The sequence below is a fragment of the Ictalurus furcatus genome, chromosome 19 (assembly GCF_023375685.1).
Source record: "Ictalurus furcatus strain D&B chromosome 19, Billie_1.0, whole genome shotgun sequence".
In the NCBI taxonomy this organism is placed as follows: domain Eukaryota; kingdom Metazoa; phylum Chordata; class Actinopteri; order Siluriformes; family Ictaluridae; genus Ictalurus; species Ictalurus furcatus.
The window spans coordinates 23,916,204-23,935,699 of NC_071273.1; the positions used below are offsets into that span (position 1 = coordinate 23,916,204).

At 38.3% G+C, this 19,496-nt stretch overlaps 1 protein-coding gene and 3 gene segments (V, D, J or C); 2 read left to right on the forward strand and 2 right to left on the reverse strand.

Annotated features, from left to right (window-relative positions):
- LOC128623258 (Ig kappa chain V-III region MOPC 63-like) overlaps positions 1–19,496 on the reverse strand; it is a 149,775-nt gene that overhangs the window by 27,166 nt on the left and 103,113 nt on the right.
- Positions 1–19,496, forward strand: part of LOC128623257 (immunoglobulin kappa light chain-like) — a 73,683-nt gene that overhangs the window by 2,201 nt on the left and 51,986 nt on the right. The gene's annotated exons all lie outside the window — the stretch shown is intronic.
- LOC128623277 (Ig kappa chain V-III region MOPC 63-like) overlaps positions 8,488–19,496 on the reverse strand; it is a 57,535-nt gene continuing 46,526 nt past the window's right edge. Inside the window, 2 exon segments of the V gene segment in view lie at positions 8,488–8,955; positions 9,642–9,678. Of these exon segments, the coding sequence occupies positions 8,639–8,955; positions 9,642–9,678 (354 nt within the window).
- Positions 10,001–19,496, forward strand: part of LOC128623278 (Ig kappa chain V-III region MOPC 63-like) — a 12,282-nt gene continuing 2,786 nt past the window's right edge. The window contains 2 exon segments of the V gene segment in view: positions 10,001–10,064; positions 10,163–10,449. Coding sequence covers positions 10,016–10,064; positions 10,163–10,449 — 336 coding nt within the window.

Consider the following 19,496-nt stretch of genomic DNA (forward strand, 5'->3'; position numbering starts at 1 on the left):
CCTGGATGAGAGAGCGTTCAGGGCCTTGCTCAAGGGCCCAACAGTGACAGCTTGGTGGTCGAGGCTTGAACCCCCAACCATCTGATTTGTAACAGTAAACCAAATATAAAATCATAAAAACTATTTCTAGACACTATTATTGAGAGAGAGAGAGAGAGAGAGAGAGAGAGAGAGAGAGAGAGAGACACTACGACTTCCTGTCACAATCAATAAGAGAAGTGTTCTTGTTTCCTTTCCTGTGCTGTAATTGTACAGAAGCCTATAATTCATTCTTCAGAGTACTGAATCTCACCATCTATTCATGTCTCTTTATTAAAACACATCAAACTAACCCTTGTTTCGTCCTGGATTTCCACCACACGTACCTGTACAAGCCTGCTCCTCAGCCTCAAAGTCCTCCTCAACGACAATGAGGCCACGCTACACCGCCGGAAACCAGCAGAGGGCAGCAGCGGTGCGCGGTGAGATAAACTCACTCCAGAGAACTCAGTTACCCAGAATCCTACAGGATGACTAACCTGCATTACCTGCAGCTGCTAGGCAGTTAAAATAAGATGAAAAAGAAATGTAACAGTCAAAAAGAGAAGCAGAGGAAACTGAATGAAAAGAGGAGTAAAACAGAAAGAAGAAATGAGGGATAAGAGACAATTAAAGATAAGACTGCTGTTATATACTGTATATAAAAGAGAAAACACTTCTCCCTGATAGTTTTGGGAAGTTCAGATTAATTTACAGATTCATATCTTTGAATCTCGTCCTGCAAAATTAACGAATATTTATTTCCAAGTCGTTTTGTTCATTTAAGAAGAATACAATTTAAATCTGTGTGTGTACAGAAATGATAAGTTCCCGTTTGAAGTCTTCCGGTTCTAATCATTTCAGTTTCCCGCAGAAAACCTATGGAGATGTTTCTGCGCATGCGCAGTCATAAAGAAACAAACGAATCAACCGGAGTCAACTCAGAGTCATATTAAAGATTCGTTCAAAATGAACGAATCCTTCATGAACAACACATCACTACTCCCTGAAGAGTTCCAAGTTTCAGTAGATTATTCCCCTGTTGATGTTTTTTTTTTCTCACAGATTATTCGTCACAACGACGTACCAAATAACGTTCCAGCCCGTTTTTTTAAGCGCGTGACACGATTATAGTCACCAAAATCAACAAGTCTTATTTCTTTATGGAATGTTGCAGTGTTTATTATAAATGATTTATCCCTCCACATAAATATTAAAAAGGTATGTCCTCATAATGTTTAAATAAAAACAGTAACGTGTCCACCCCCTCGCCGTGACTCTTCCCTGATGACGTGTACTCTGGCGCGAGCGCTGGTTGTTTCAATCACTCTGTCATAACAGGGGCTGCGGCGGAAGTGACGTAATACCTACTACACAGTAGTCCGAAAATCAGTGCGCCAGAGGGGCAGTATGATTCTTTTTAAGTATTAAACCTGGTTAAACAGGACTTGTTTAATAATACCCGAATAAATTGTTAACTTCTTCAAGGTTTAAACAAGAAAACAGTTTGAAACCTTTTTCATGATCTCCATCATGACTTAGCCGGCCAAGCTAACGGTAACGGATTTACCTCAGCCCGTTAACCACGCCCACATTACATCACTAATTCAGTTCACTTTTCTCATGGGCATTTTGCCTTTAGTGCTGTTGCTAAAAAAAAACTAAACTTCAAATTTCCAATTTCAGTTATTTATTCCTAGTGTCGTGTTCATTCTTCGTACTCCGAGGACAATTTCCATTCGCATGATTTCACTGCTCGAGGGAACAAAAGATGAAATATGTGACACGTTGAATTAGTTACTTGCCAACTGTATGATTGTTCTTGAGCTTTTCCAACAGCCAGTTCTTCATTCTCATTAATAAAGTCTTCAGAGAGACATTCAGTTCGTCTCTTTTCATTGATATCTATGTATTTCTGTGAATTTGGTTCATTTTGTAGATTTGAATGATGAATGAACACAATATTGCATGGTATCGTGATACTTCAGCTGGTACAGTATCGTAAGATATGTTTATGGAATCGTGACATCCCTAATATAAAAGGAACATTTCAAAATGTTTCATAGATCATTCTTTATTTCTTTCTTGTTTCATCAATTATTTTTTATTTTCTTTATGTTAAACGATGTGCAGCATCTTTGTTGGTGATCTTATATTTTCAGCTTCGTTGACTTCATTGATTCCACGTTAAAAAGAGAACAAACAGAAATATGTTAGCATTATTTACTGAGTATCAGGAGTTCAGCCTGTAGTGTAATTCAACAGGCAGCAAAAGCAGATTCATATTATTATTCAAAAGTACAGCTTAATGGAAAGCTTTTCTCACTTACCTTAAGCGTCATCTGACAATAGAGTTCTGTAGACAGTCCTCAGCTGAACCTTGTATACCTTCAGTTGTTTCATCAGCGTGAGCATCTCATTCTCCAGCTGAGTACTGCAGTCCTGAGTGTTCTCAGCATTCTTCTGAGCTTCAGCCAGAGAGCCCTTGAAGTTCAACGACCAACAGATGGAACATAAAAGAATTATTAAGAATGAACAGACACGAAGTCAGATACAAATACAGATATGAATCAAAGGAGCACAATTTGTTTTGGTCAGTGGTTTGTTCCAGTAGCCGGACCAAAACACTGCCGTACTAGGCCATATTTCTACCGTGTTTCTATAACAACTGGCCCGAATATCCCAAAAGAAATAATTTTTCTAGAGCTGCCACTCCACAGATCAGGCAGTCCACACGCTGTGTGCAGGACATCACATAACTGAGTCTCTAAAGAGAATCATTTTATTACTTAAAATAAAATTCTGCATTCATTATGCATGTTGTTCCCTGTTACCTAAATGTGTTTTCTCCATCGTTATTAAACAAAAATCATACAGGAAAAGCATATATAAGTGTTATAAATGCTGCTTGAAGGACCTCAGACTGATTCAATACTGCACCGTGTACTAGCTTTGTAGTAGATTATGAGAGTGTCCAGAGATCTTTTCAGATCTTTCTGGAACATGAGAAACCCAAACTCTAAAGTAATTCTGATCAAATATTATTAGGTGGCCATTCTTTTCCAGATGATAAACAAGAGTCCCCTGATTTGGAATAGATGTTGTTGTTTAGAAAGACAGTTAACTACCTTACTCAGTCATATTAGATAGAAAACTTGTTGAGATCAATTATGAGCTCGAGTGATAAATAATGCACGATTGCCCAATGACTGGATTTTAAAATTTCCCAACATTACGTATTTACTCCTCTGGCTACAAAACATTTCTTACACACACACACACACACACACACACACACACACACACACACACACACACAACAGCAGTCGTGGCTTCATGAGAAAGAAGCTTACCTTAATGTTTTCATACTGGGACAAAAGGGTTCTGTGATCCTTCCAGTCTCGCTCCTAGAAAACAACCATGAGGTAAAAGAGGTTCAAATGTAATGAGTGCTTAATGTTCACATCGGCAATTGTTTTTAGTTTGCAGGTATTTGTTTTACTTTTGGCCATACGATTGTAAAAATCTCTTTTTATGTGCACCTCTAAACTGTTATTAATTCTTTTCTCACTTACGTTCAGTATCTCTTCATAAATCCTTTGGGTCTCATGGAGTTGTCCCTCCAACTTCTCCACTGACCCTTGCAGTGTTTGTACCTGGTCCTTCAGGAAGGCGTTCTCATGCTCCAGTTGAGCGTCGTTCTCTCGAGCAATCTTAGCTCTCTCCTCAGCTTCATCTGGACAGGACTGGTTCAACAAAATTTTTTATTATGTTAGAGTTAATGTTCACATCTGCAATGGGACATTTCACCTTATTTATTTATTTATTTATTTATTTATTTTTTATAAATGCATAGTTGTAAACAGCTGCTGTGAGGCTTTGCTCATTCACCTTGCATTTCAGCACATTATCTCTAACTACACTATCTCTATATGTGTACCATCTCTACCATACATCTATATATACACCAGACATCTCTACTGTACATCTATATATACACTACACATCTCTACTGTACATCTATATATACACTACACATCTCTACTGTACATCTATATATACACCACACATCTCTACTGTACATCTATATATACACTACACATCTCTACCATACATCTATATATACACCATACATCTCTACCGTACATCTATATATACACCATACATCTCTACCGTACATCTATATACACACCACACATCTCTACCATACATCTATATACACACCACACATCTCTACCGTACATCTATATACACACCACACATCTCTACCGTACATCTATATATACACACCACACATCTCTACCATACATCTATATATACACACCACACATCTCTACCATACATCTATTTATACACCACACATCTCTACTGTACATCTATATATACACCACACATCTCTACCGTACATCTATATATACACCACACATCTCTACCGTACATCTATATATACACCACACATCTGTACCGTACATCTATATATACACCACACATCTGTACCGTACATCTATATACACCACACATCTCTACCGTACATCTATATATACACCACACATCTGTACCATTTGTGTATGTGTACTGTAGATATTGTTTTATTACTCAGATGTATTGTGTACAGTGTTTCCTACTCATTAATGAGTTTCTCAAATTATCATCACAAGACGGTTACTTTTTATTTTTATTACCTTTTAATGCAAATACTTCTTAATAATTATTCATATCTTTATTATTATTGTACTCTATTATACAGCTACATGCATTACTTGGTTCCTCTTTTATCCCAAGCTGCATACTGTGTGCAAACAAAAAGTGCGCACACACACACAAACACAAAGTCATAGCCTTTGAAACTGAACATAACTTCAAAATTCAATCTTTTTTTTAAACTTTATTTATTTATTCTCATATCTTGTCTTTTATTTCACTGGAAATCACTGTACAACTCCTTATCTTGTCTTAAACATAAAACACACCGAAATGCTGCCCTGTTGTTCAGTTAGTGCTTTTTGTACATATGTGAATATTTCTGTTTTGATTAATTTCTTTGTTGTTTTGAATTTGTATGTCAGCTGTAACAAAAAAATTAATTCTTTCTCACATGCATGCTGAAAATGTTCATTGTGACCACTAGATGGCAGCAGATATTTTTCATCCACCTCACACACTGAAGTTTGAATCTGGTTTTATGAGCAGCTACTAGACCTACATGACAGCTCATGGACTTTATGACTGTATTCTGATAAATAGTTAGTAGGATATATGAGGAATAATACACTTTTTCTGGAAATCCACAACAGGGAGGTGTGATGTAGCAGGATTTCTGTTACCGCCCCAAAGCTGATCATTTTCCTTTAACAGCACGTCCCCATGCTGAACAAGTTAGATCCTGTTCTCACTTACAGTACAGCAACTATAAACAGTCGTTCCTGTCTTCTCTCTCTCATGTTATCATTTATATGATTCAAAGCCAATCAAAAGAGGTTTACACAAGTTACTCATCCTATGCATAGATGTACTTTATTTATTTCCCCTTTACTTAACCAGGAAGGTTCCATTGAGATAGTACAATCTCTTAAGTCCTGATCAAGACGGCGACACATTTAAGTTTCACAATAAAACTCAGCAGAAATAGCAAATACTACAAGTACACACATGAAAAAACAAATCAACAACAACAAAAAAACATACAGTCAATGTATAAAAACCGATCAATAAAAACAATTACACGTTTCCTTTAAAGCAGTTTTCAAAAGACCTTTAAAAGTACTCAAAGAAGGAAAGATATCTAAGTTGAATACATTTGGCAATTCATTCCATACCCAAGGAGCATAAAAAGAGAAAGCTGTCTTACCAAATTTTGAATGTACCCCTGGGACTTTCAGCCGAATTTGAGTTGTAGATCTCGTGCAGTAACTTAGTTTAAAGTTTAAAAGTTAAAAGATTAGTGTTTCTTATATATCCACAAGTAGTGTGTGTGTACGTGACTCGCACAACAAACAAAGCGTAGAGCAGCATGATAGACAGCGTCCAGTGTTTTGAGTAAGGATGCAGCTGAATGAATGTATTATAAATATGTATATATAAAATCATATTTACGATTGAGTTTGTTCAGAAAGATAGTTTTCAAACCATTTTAAAACAACCTCACTAAGACCTATATGCTTGAGTCTCTGTAATAATAAATTATGATCTACAGAATCAAATGCTTTTGAAAGATCAACAAATAAAGCTGCACAAGACTGTTTCCTATAAAGATCTGATTATATCATTTGGGATTACATTCTAGGCATAACGTTAGAAGTTAAACTTCAATTAAATATAGATGAAATAGGCTCTGCCACGATATTTGCTGCAATTCTTAAGAAATAGGGCTCAATCTTATCAGTTCCAGCTGATTTTTTATTGTCTAATTTCATTAAAGATTCATAGACGTGTGTGGTGGTAACAGGAGAAAATGTGAACAACTGCACAGGGCAATGCCGGATAGACTCAGAAGTTCCCGTAAGAGCACGAGCATCTAAATGATAGAATCAGAAATTGAGCCAGCAGAAAGAAAGTACTTATTACAAGTATCTGCATCACATGTGGCCTGAGAAACTACAATTTAATCGAATATTTATCTGCAATAGTATAAGTACTAAACAAAAATAATCTGTTCCATAACTGTGGGGCTTTGTAAGAGAAAGCTCTACACCCTGCTGTAGCCTTCACTATTTCAGGTACCAACAAATAGCCTGCACCTTTTGATGGAAGTAGGTGTGACGGATCATAAAAGACCAAAAGTTCGCTCAGGTACTGTGGTGTGAGACCGTTCAGTGCTCTATAGGTCAATAGTAATATTTTATAATCAGTGTAAAATTTTACTGGGAGCCAGTGCAGTGTGGATAAGATCGGGGTGATGTGGTCGCATCTTCTGGTTCTAGTAAGGACTCTTACAGGTCAGACCAGTCAGTGCAGCTTTAAACACACAAGAACATTCATACTTCATTTTACACACATGAATGTGCTAAGCTCTGTAACAGTGTTAAAACATGTCTATGTTAATATAATTTTCAGTCTCTGACACGATGAAGCTCCTCCACAGAGTCCACACCACATTCACTCAGCCTCTATACGCTGGGTTCTGGATAGATCATGAATTCCTTGTGAGATTATGTGATCCAAATCTAAAATTTTGTGAAATTTATTATTTAGTATTTAGTAAAATGATTACAAACTGAAGAATGTTTGTTAAAATCTCTCAGATTTTATTTCTCCCTGAGCTACAATGGCACCTTTGTGTGAAACTGTGATGCTAATGCTAATCAAACATTTCTCAAGTTTTATTTTTCAAATCTATTAAAATAACAATGATTTCACATTTGCACAAGAATCCAGGTGTTTCTGCACCTTGATTAAAGTTCTGCTGTGGTAACTTCAGCTGACTGGAGTAAGAGAAATTGATCTGTTTAAGCAGGAAACAGTAGAAATGTGAGGTACAGTCAGGTCCGTAAATATGTGGACAATTAAAAGGTTTTATTTTAGTTGTTTACCAGTGCATTGGAGTATCATTTTCATGTTACTGACCTTTTGCCAATTAACCTAATTAGTCGCAGAATTTTCCTCCAGCTATTTCTTTTTAGTAACACTTACTTTTCCAGCCTTTTGTTGCCCCGTCCCAACTTTTTTGAGTTGCAGCCATCAAATTCAAAATGACCTTATTTTTTGTACATTTGAAATATTTTCTATGACAAATAACATTCATTTTCATATCCATAAGTCCCCCTGCTTTTCCTACTGGGTTGCGGGGGGCCTGGAGCCTAGAGTAGAATACCAGGCGGGGTGCACCACGGACAAGGAGCCAGTCCATCTCAGCGCGCAATCACATACACACCCATTCATACACTGATTGTGTAGGTGATTGTTTGATGGATCGGCACCTTGTCCAGGGTGTACCCCACCTTGTGCCCGATGCTTCCTGGTATAGGCTCCAGGTTCCCCGTGACCCTGAAGGATAAGTGGTACAGAAAATGGATGGATGGATTACTCTTTGTTAGACATTGCTAATAAAAGGGATCAATTGGAAACCACGTTTGTAGCCTGTAATCTAGGGGTGTCCAATCTTATCCTTAAGGGGCCGGAGTGGGTATGGGTTTTCTTTCAACCAAGCAGGAGCCACACCTGTGTCTGTGTTGTTATAATTAAGTCCGAATAAGATACAAGGTATGGTTTATGAAAAGGTTATTTCATGTAAGAGAGAGAGAAAGTGAGAGAGTGTGTGTGAGAGAGAAAGCAGTGAGGTGTAAGTGAGATTTGCATGAACAGGACTGAAGAGTTTCATTTCTCCCAGAATAGAGCAGAAACTTCACCAGATGTTCAACTTCCTTCAGTCAAACTCACTGAAGCACAACACACAGCACTGAATCTACAGCTAATCCCACTCTCTCATCACACTGATCATCACTATTAACTCCAATAAAAGAACACACAACGTCCAAAACTCAGCTTTATTTCAGCAAAAACTACAGGAAGAGCAACAGGACAGTGAAGAGAGTAAAGACAGAAATGTCAGCATTGTGTAGAATTGAAACGCTATTGTAGATGGATCATAAGCAGCTCTATGTTAAACTCTATCTTGGATCCACTAGCCTTCACACTGACTCTTTCTGAACGTGACCGGATGATCGACGTTGTTATGGGAGACCCTACAGCTGAACTCCTCCCCCTTTTCCCAGAGGTCTTTGCTGAGGGTCAGGGTGCTGCTGCGGCTGTAACGGCCGTTCTTCTCTTCTTCTGCGCTGGTCAGAACCTCGTTCTTCACCTGTGAGCCGTCCACTGTCCAGCTCACCAGCGCCCCCTGTGGAGAGTAGCCAGACAGCAGGCAGAGCAGCGAGGCCGATCCCTCAGACAGCTGCAGAGGGGACGGAGGGAGCAGAGACACGGAGGGAGCTGTGGGACCCGCTGGAGAGGAGAAACACACACACACACACACACACACACACACACACACACAATTAGAAGTGATTATGAAATATTTCTGTAACTTTGTGGAACTGTCTGATCTTACAGAGTAATTAAGTCTAATAAAGTCTGACTTCATGACTGAGTTTCATTGAGTACTTTATTATTTGACATCAGTTTCAGTGCAGAGACAAAACAAACATGTTCCACACTGTAATTTATCTGGGAAAAATCATTTTTTATAACAAGTGTTATTACTTTATAGTTCAAACCTTCAGCATATTTAACTGCAGCAAATACAAATGTAGCTGATTACAGAAATATTCATTGTTTAACACAAACACACACAGCAGCTTTCATCTGGATTTTGCATCCGCACAAAGTAACTCTATTTATTAAATGTTTATTATAGAGGAACTGCAGAGTTATTGCATGTCGAATATATAGCGAGTGTGTAATTATTACATATTTAACATCAATAATTGTAGATTTGTTGAATGTTCAAGAACATTGATATGGGATCTGTTCTGATACTGAAATGTGTTCCTCATCAGAGCTTAATAATACACAATAACATCAATGATGCAATTATAAACATAAACAATCTGTTTAGTTTAAGTTTATTTATTCATGTAATTAGTAATGAACTAAATGGATTTTGTGTTAAAAGAAGAAAACACACTTACTGTTCACCACGAGTTTGGAGCCTCCACCAAAAGTGTTCCACAGTGATACATTCCAATGAAACCATCGTACAAAAACCTCCATCACACTGCAGTGCACACACACACACACAGGCACACACACACGCAGGCACATACACACACACACACACACACACACACACACACACACACACACACTCTCTCACACACACACACGCACGCACTCACACACACTCTCTCTCTCTCTCTCTCTCTCACACACACACACACACACACACACACACACACTTTGCATTGCCAGTCCATGCTTCAGTGCTCTGCGAGTGTTTATAGCCCTGTGACTTTAACACTTCATGACTGAGAGCTGCTGCTCAGCAACTTCACCCACAGCAACCATGACTTTGATCAGCGTCTTCATCTGCACACTGGCCCTCTGGACTCAAGGTGAGAGTTTAACATCAACTCACAGCCTCACACACTTCATTTCATACGAATTCTACACCACTTTACAGCATAGAAACACAATCTATGTTTCTCTTCAGGATCCAGAGGTCAGGTGACTGTGACTCAGACTCCTTCAGTGCAAACTGCTGATCCAGGAAAAACAGTCACCTTCAACTGTAGAACCAGTAGCAGTGTGTATAATGGTGATACTCTACACTGGTACCTGCAGAAACCTGGAGAAGCTCCTAAACTCCTGATCTACTATGCTACTAGCTCATACACAGGAACTCCAGCTCGTTTCAGTGGCAGTGGATCTAATACTGACTTCACTCTGACCATCAGAGGAGTCCAGACTGAAGATGCAGGAGATTACTACTGTCAGAGTGTACATCAGATCAGTACTAGCTGGGTGTTCACACAGTGTTAGAGCGCCATACAAAAACCTCGGTCAGTGAGAGTGCACAGAGAAGCGCTGCTGCAGCTGGGAGCGACTGCAGGTGCTGAGGGGGAGGATGTGATACAGCACAATGACACACACTGTGGACGAGAGAAAACACACCACACTAACTCACTAATGCACACACACATCTGTGAGAGGAGTCCACCTTTCTCAGCTGTGGACATGCAAACAATTCCTCATCATTCTCTTTCACTGCTTAGTAATTATCTTTATCCTCATTTAAATCATTAACAAAGTATTTATTATCTTTATATTTTGTATTTATTATCTTTATATTTTGTTAAATTTAACAAAAGAGTTCTTCATGTTTAATATCAAACACTATTATAGATTTAATATTTTATTATAATAAATTTAATGTTCAGTGTATAGAGCCACATTATAGAGCTGACATTTAACTGAATGTGTTTTTAATTATTAACAAACCATTAGATAATAATAATAATTATTATTAAACCATCAGATATGATTAATTCAGTCTAGCATTCTGAAATCAGCATAAACACGAGAATTATTTAAAAGCATAGCAATTAATTTAAAAATAAATATAATAAACAAATGTAAAATGTAATGCAGAAATGCACATGTAAATGTTTTTTATATCTTAATCCTCCATATTTAAAGAGTGTTTTAAAATAAATACATTAATTTCAGTAACGCAGCAAGGACACTGAGTGATACAGGAGTTTGTGTGAAACGTGTCAATATGATGTTTTATTTGTAATTAATTGGATGACATTAATTAGAAACTCTGTAAGGCACTGGTTGTATTTTTACATTAATGATTAACTCCAGTGTTTTACAGTTTCATGACTTTATTGCAGTGTGAAATGTAAAACTTTTGTCTGGTTTTCTGTACAGATTCTTCAAAAACACTGCAACATCAGCAGTATCAACAACCCGAGACCAACAACAACCACACAGAAGCTCTGACCAGTCCTGCTCCAGACCATACCCCAATCTGCTCCTGACCAATCCCAATCTGCTCCTGACCAATCCCAATCTGCTCCTGCTCAGACTATCTCCAATATCACCCATTTCTGCAGAATGCTTGATCAATCCCACCCACTCCCACATAAAGTTTAACCATTCCCACCCACTCCTGCAGAAAGTATGACCAATCTCACCTGAGGACTGTACCACAAAGCAAACTCAACAGTCTTGGGGCTTCAGTACAATAGCCGACTTCACTTAACAAAACATTCATAAGATGGGTTTTCTGGTATCACGACGTGGGTTAATAGCTGGTTAAGTCGAGCCAGGCTTTCCTCATCAAGTCCTGTGCACGTTCACTTTAAAAAGAGCAGATCTCACTCTGATCCAAATGCTTGTTGGAAAAGCTGGAGATGGATCGGCTAAAATAGCTGACCGTGTAAATAAATCAGTTGTAATAGATCGTTTTATTTTAATTCACATGACACTTGATGTAAAAGTAATTGTAAATGAAATAATTAGCAGTAAATTATGAGCAATTGTTAATCCTTTAAGCTGCACTCCCAACAGCGTTAGGAGATCTCGGCAGCAGAAAAGACCAAGTATAAAATATTTTACAAAGTGGGCCACTTGTCTTAATGTTCTTACCCACGTCATTGTCTGATTTCTTCCTCTGACAAAGTGCCCTGATAGTGTTTTTGTTACAGATAATAGGAGAAAGAATGAATAAATAAAACCCTGCCTGTGGTCCTCCACCTCCAGATTATACACTGGCTGAAGAATTGGCCCTTTAATGGAGGACCATAGCTCTGAAATCCCTCTTCTGACCCAGGTGTCTCCAGCATATCAAAGTCTGGCCTGGCAGCACTACACATGAGGTGATTATTGTGTTCTGAACACAAGTGACTTTAGTGTATTCAGTACATTAATTCTAGCCAAATTTGAACATAATCCTGATACACAGATGATCTCTGTGTGCTCTGAGAGCTCTCTGGGAGGAAACGCACTCACTCACTGCTTTCATATGAAATTACCACAGTGATCTACACAAAGTCTTGTACATTCAAATTTATCTACTAGCAATATTTTCCTGCTTAATCCACAGGGGAAAAAGCCTTCCTCCAACCTAGGACCTCCATCTATAGCTGTACCAGCGTGACCTCAGAGGTACATCAGTATTAAAAATGTGAATTATCTCACAGGGAGTTTCTCCTTCCTAATCATGCTTATACTGTGCAGCACTGTTATCTTTACAGTCTTAAACAATTGAAGTGTGACTTGAGAATCCCAAAGGTCATTTCTCTCCTGATCCGAGTTTTTGCAGGATCTACTTAAATTGACCCTGAGGTCCAGGCAGTGGCAATGGAAATGGAGTCATCAGGTACTTCTTGCAGACGTACCCTCTCAGGTGTCTCCAGGTAGCCCATTAAATTAATCTATGATGCAGAATGGACAGGAAAATTTTAAGAAAAACATTTTAAAGCAAATCCATATACAGTAAGGTCGTCATCATTCATACCAAGCTGTACATGGTGAGTGTACACTCCCTGAGAATACGAGTCATGAACTGACCCAGGCTAGTAATGCTGGTGGTCAGGGACTGAACACAGGTCGTATAAACAGGGGAAAATGGTTTAATGAGGTCCATATTCATGTTCTGTTAAAGCCCAGTTACTACTAGGGTTATGGTTAGATATTTCAGCAAGTCTGAAAATGAATATTCTACCTGAACACTGATGCTATGCACTGACTGTAGAACGGCAGCTGTTTTTTCTCTGAATATATTGTCCATAGTAGCTTCAGTAAAAAAGCAACTAGTTATGGTCAACTCCTACTTATTAAACGTCTACGTGTTTACATTCACACGAGTCATTCAGCAGCAGGGTGCAGTGTGATAAACACAGTCAGTGCTGAGGTCAGGCAGCTCCTAAACAGCTGGAAATGCCATGTACAATAGAGTTCATGATTCCAGCTGGATCCAGGACTTTCACAAAGTTAGGAATACTCTGTACCTGTGGGATTGTCCTCCTAGTACTGATGCTCCTGTCTCAGACTAAATAAAGTGAATAAAGTGTAAATCCTTCTGCTTATAAAGTTTCAGACAGTTTTTCTGTAGTAGTGTTAAAGACCTGGTCAGTGTTCCACATTTAAAAGAAGGTGATGAATTATGCTTAATTTCATGACTGTCATCACTGTCTGTGTCATACAGAGTTCAAGTGTCGAGTCATGAAGGAGCTCAAACTGGAATTTTGGTAAAATGAAGAAATCAAAGTACAACAGACACTTAGCTTCACACAAACAGACTGATTTAGTGTTTAACCAGAGAGAGAGAGAGAGAGAGAGAGAGAGAGAGAGAGAGAGAGAGAGAGAGCGCAGTGAGGTGTAACTGGAGATTTGCATTAACAGGACTGAAGAGTTTCATTTCTCCCAGAATAGCAATTGCCAGTCCATGCTTCAGTGCTCTGCGAGTGTTTATAGCCCTGTGACTTTAACACTTCATGACTGAGAGCTGCTGCTCAGCAACTTCACCCACAGCAACCATGACTTTGATCAGCATCTTCATCTGCACACTGGCCCTCTGGACTCAAGGTGAGAGTTTAACATCAACTCACAGCCTCACACACTTCATTTCATACGAATTCTACACCACTTTACAGCATAGAAACACAATCTATGTTTCTCTTCAGGATCCAGAGGTCAGGTGACTGTGACTCAGACTCCTTCAGTGCAAACTGCTGATCCAGGAAAAACAGTCACCTTCAACTGTAGAACCAGTAGCAGCGTGTATGTTGGTGATACTCTACACTGGTACCTGCAGAAACCTGGAGAAGCTCCTAAACTCCTGATCTACTATGCTACTAGCTCATACACAGGGACTCCAGCTCGTTTCAGTGGCAGTGGATCTGATACTGACTTCACTCTGACCATCAGAGGAGTCCAGACTGAAGATGCAGGAGATTACTACTGTCAGAGTTTACATCAGATCGGTAGTAGCTATGTGTTCACACAGTGTTAGAGCGCCGTACAAAAACCTCGGTCAGTGAGAGTGCACAGAGAAGCGCTGCTGCAGCTGGGAGCGACTGCAGGTGCTGAGGGGGAGGATGTGATACAGCACAATGACACACACTGTGGACGAGAGAAAACACACCACACTAACTCACTAATGCACACACACATCTGTGAGAGGAGTCCACCTTTCTCAGCTGTGGACATACAAACAATTCCTCATCATTCTCTTTCACTGCTTAGTAATTATCTTTATCCTCATTTAAATCATTAAGAAAGTATTTATTATCTTTACATTTTGTTGCATATGATTTACCAAAACAGATATTTATGATTAATATCAAACAAACACTATTGTAGAGTTAATATTTCTATAATAACTTTAATATTCATTAAATAGACTCACATTATAGAGCTGAGACTGACATTTAACTGAACATATCTTTATAGAGGCTGTTCCAATGCAGTAAGCCTTACAATAAGAAATTAAAGAGCAACAGAAGTGGTAGAATAAAAGCAGTACAAAACTGTCTGGTCACCAGCATCTTCCACTGTCTAACTAAGAGAGTCTACCTGAGCATATGGAAGACACTATATTAACTCATCAGGTGACCTGGAGTAAATGTTCAAATAAAAGTCTTACGCCAAAGGCCAATTAATACAAATCAAAAATAAGAGTCCCAAGAAAACAAGGTTTGATATTGTATATAATAAATAATATATAATAAATATAATGTATATTTATACCGTAGAAGTCTGCATTCTGATTGGTCAGAAGGTGTCGATTACACATTTTGTAGCATTGTAGTCTTATTCTTAAAAAGGACTTACTTTGGATTTTATGTAATGAATCTGTGCAAAGCAGCCTACAATATTGGGATCAGTATAGTTTGCAAAAGTTATTTACAAATAACCAAGACATCAAGGGTAACTCAACATAGGTGGTACTTTTTGCATATCTTTTGCCTGGGAAAGTGCATGTAGTGTACCTTTTATAGCTTTAATCTTAAAGCTAATTAAATGCATGGTGATTAAATCTACAATTATAAATAAAAATATATAAAATGATTTTACAAAGTGCAAACAAGCCCTGGAGCCAGCTGGAGGTCAACAGTGAATTTATTTATGGTGTTACACTGCACCCTAATGGTTAATGGGTCATATGGAAGAAGAAACTTCAGACTTTAATAATTAGCAGTAGTATATTCATTTGTTCTTTTAGCTAAACTACTATAGTAAATTAGGCAGAATATTCAGAGAAAAGTTACAAAAGAAGAAGAACAACAACAACTACACAGATTCTGATGATTGGAAGACGACCCTCAGTGTGCCCTCAGGTCCCTATGGATATTTGGTAATGCTATTTGGCGTGCTTAATGAACTCTCTATTTTCCAGTCCACCATTAATGATGTAGACCTGCTCAGAGAATTGTGATTGCCTACATACTAGATGAGTATTTAATGTAGCCGAACTCCTAATCCAGCCAATCCAGCACATAAAAAAAGATGCTGGACCTTTTAATAAAAAACAATCTCTTTCTCAAAGCATAAAAAATCCAAGTGCCACCTTCCTGGGATGTCAAGATGGTGTTGTCATGGACAAAGCCAAGGTTCAAGCAGTAGCAGAGTAGCCCACTAACTTAACTTTCCATTTAAGTTAATGATTCGTCAGAAACTGCAGCATCATTGCAACCCCTCTCACATCACTCCTTACAGGAGGATGACAGGAACTCTTTTGCAACACCAGAGCAGAACATCCTAAAGCAGCGTTTCAAACTCACTGTAGGTAACAGGACACATTACACTTATATCAAGTGGGCTGGAAAAAAAATCACTTTAGTAGACCAATAACATCAGCAACTCCTCTTAAATGTGCTATCAGCACTTATCTGCTACATTCATAAATCTACAAACTACATACAGATTAACACACGGCAGTTTATTTTAAAAAAAAACACCTAGGGTTAAGGTGCTAAGTAAACTCTAAGTGCTTACATATACACAAAATTATAAAAAAAAAAAAAAAATAGTGATTGCATTTTCACCCTCTTGCTGTCAGACCCCTAAATGAGTTCTTTTGGAAAGAGACTTGGTTACAGAGTCAGAATTTGAGCTTACTAATAAACATGTACTTTTCATTAACAGATTGTTTAGTGGTGTTTATGGCCCTGAGTTTATTGCTCCAGTCTGCCCCCTGGTGGAGAAGTAGAGACTAGTAGTAAGAAAACGTGAAAAGACAAACAGTACAAAAGGACTCTTGGGTGTGAACATACCTGTGCTGCAAAAGAGAGTACACTCATAAATACAGCAGAAGTGGCAGACAGTATGATTCCCTTAAAGAAAATAAGTGAACGAATAAATTAGTCCCAGTGTAAAAGATAACAGATGTTGGCATTTAGCAAAAACGCCGGTGACTAGCCATGTCAAGTCCACTTGCTAAAACTCTCTTTACGACTGAAATATAAATAGAATACACAGTAATTCAATAATGTCACTTTGCTGATCTGATACTTATACAAAATACTTGTGTATATTCTCTCATTATTTCACTGATAAACATTTTTGGGCAAAGCATACAGTAAGACACATTCCTCTATCTGCAAAAAAAAAAAAAAAAAAAAAAAAAAAACCCAGAAACAACAGAAACCCTCATAGAATTTCTAATGGTTTTAATTGTTATAATGGGAAGTGTAATGGTTTTAATGGAAACTGTAACGGTCCTTGTGGTCCTCTACTGGTAATTTGTTGCCATCTCTTGATTGCATGTTATGTCTAGTGGATACCATTAAGGACCGATAACGGCAATGATAATAGTTTTAGTGTTTAGCTGATGGTTTGTAATGGTATCTGTAGTGGAAACCATTAGCATTTCTGTGATGGTAGTTACAGTTACAGACTGACGAGGGAGCCACAGGTAGTTGAAATTCCTATAAACACATCAATACCAATGTAAAACCCATATAAAAGACAGGAACAACTACATTTAATGATGCAGGTAAAATAAAACTACGTATTTGATTAAATGAATTTAAATAAAGAATATACAAGTAAAGGTGACTTTACACTCATTACACGTCACTCCACTGAACGTGACATGACAGACATAGCACTTGATTAATTTAACCCTTTATGTCCCAAGCATGAACTCAGGAAGTTAGATCAGTGAAGTATATACACATTTAGATAGAGAGGTTCAAGTTTAATAGTTCCACTTTACACTTTGTGTCACTTCACCCGTATTCACCCTACATAAGATACACAGGCGAGTGTGTGTCAATGTCGCTCGCGTTTGCTGCTGCTTCTGCACGTGCACACAAAGTCACGTGTCAAGTATAAACCAGGCTCCTCTGCTTCATGACGATTCGTATCACACCACACCAGCGTGGATTATTTTCCTATATCAACATGCCTGTTGTGTTTTATTCCCTCTATATGTATGTGACAGCGGAAAGAGGTTCACCCTTTCAAACACACCTCCTGATTTTATAAAAAGCTGTGTCAAGACCTGCAAGTTCACTCCTCCCACTAGACGGGTAAACCAGTGCAAGGAATATTCCTTTGGTTTTTACTCACTTACGTTACCCATGTGTTACTGACATAATACAATGTTCAAGTTTTACTGTAGTCCGATATTATACATCTGGAATTTAAAAAATATGTCGTGGTGAAGGCTTTGGGTCGCAGGAAATTCATAAAGGGCATTTGAGGTCGTTTGCCCAAAAAGTTTAGGAACCCCTCAGGAACCCCTGGCCTAACTTCTCTTCTCTACAAACACAATCAGCGTTGCAAGTCACGTAATAACGTGGTACGGTAACGTGGGTGTTTCCAAAATGTCTCACTGTACCAAGCTACTGTGCAAGACTTACTGTGTTTGCAGAGAAGTTTGATGAACGCGGTAAGTCTGATCATGTCCCTGATTAAATATGGAGGATTAAGGGGGCAAAAATATTTGCATGTTTATTTATTACATTTTACAGCTTATAGAAATGTAAAGTTTGTTTATAATATCAATTTATAAATGTATTTTGTCATGCTTTTAAATAATTCTCTGGTTTAAACTGACTTGTGAATGCTACACTGAATTAATCATTATCTAATGGTTAATAATTATTAATTAATCGTTATTAAATATTCAGTTAAATGTCAGTCTCAACTCTATAAAGAAGCTCTATTTAATGAACATTAAAATTATATAATAAAATATTAAATCTATAATAGTGTTTGATATTAACCCTAAAGAACTCTTTTGGTGAATCATAAATGCAACAAAATATAAATATAATAAATACTTCCTTAACTTTCTAAATGAGGATAAAGATAATAACTAAGCAGTGAAAGAGAATGATGAGGAATTGTTTGTATGTCCACAGCTGAGAAAGGTGGACTCCTCTCACAGATGTGTGTGTGCATTAGTGAGTTAGTGTGGTGTGTTTTCTCTCGTCCACAGTGTGTGTCATTGTGCTGTATCACATCCTCCCCCTCAGCACCTGCAGTCGCTCCCAGCTGCAGCAGTGCTTCTCTGTGCACTCTCACTGACCGAGGTTTTTGTACGGCGCTCTAACACTGTGTGAACACATTACCACTATGGTAACTCTGACAGTAGTAATCTCCTGCATCTTCAGTCTGGACTCCTCTGATGGTCAGAGTGAAGTCAGTATTAGATCCACTGCCACTGAAACGAGCTGGAGTCCCTGTGTATGAGCTAGTAGCCTCGTAGATCAGGAGTTTAGGAGCTTCTCCAGGTTTCTGCAGGTACCAGTGTAGATTGCTACCACCAGCCACACTGCTACTGGTTCTACAGTTGAAGGTGACTGTTTTTCCTGGATCAGCAGTTTGCACTGAAGGAGTCTGAGTCACAGTCACCTGACCTCTGGATCCTGAAGAGAAACATAGATTGTGTTTCTATGCTGTAAAGTGGTGTAGAATTCGTATGAAATGAAGTGTGTGAGGCTGTGAGTTGATGTTAAACTCTCACCTTGAGTCCAGAGGGCCAGTGTGCAGATGAAGATGCTGATCAAAGTCATGGTTGCTGT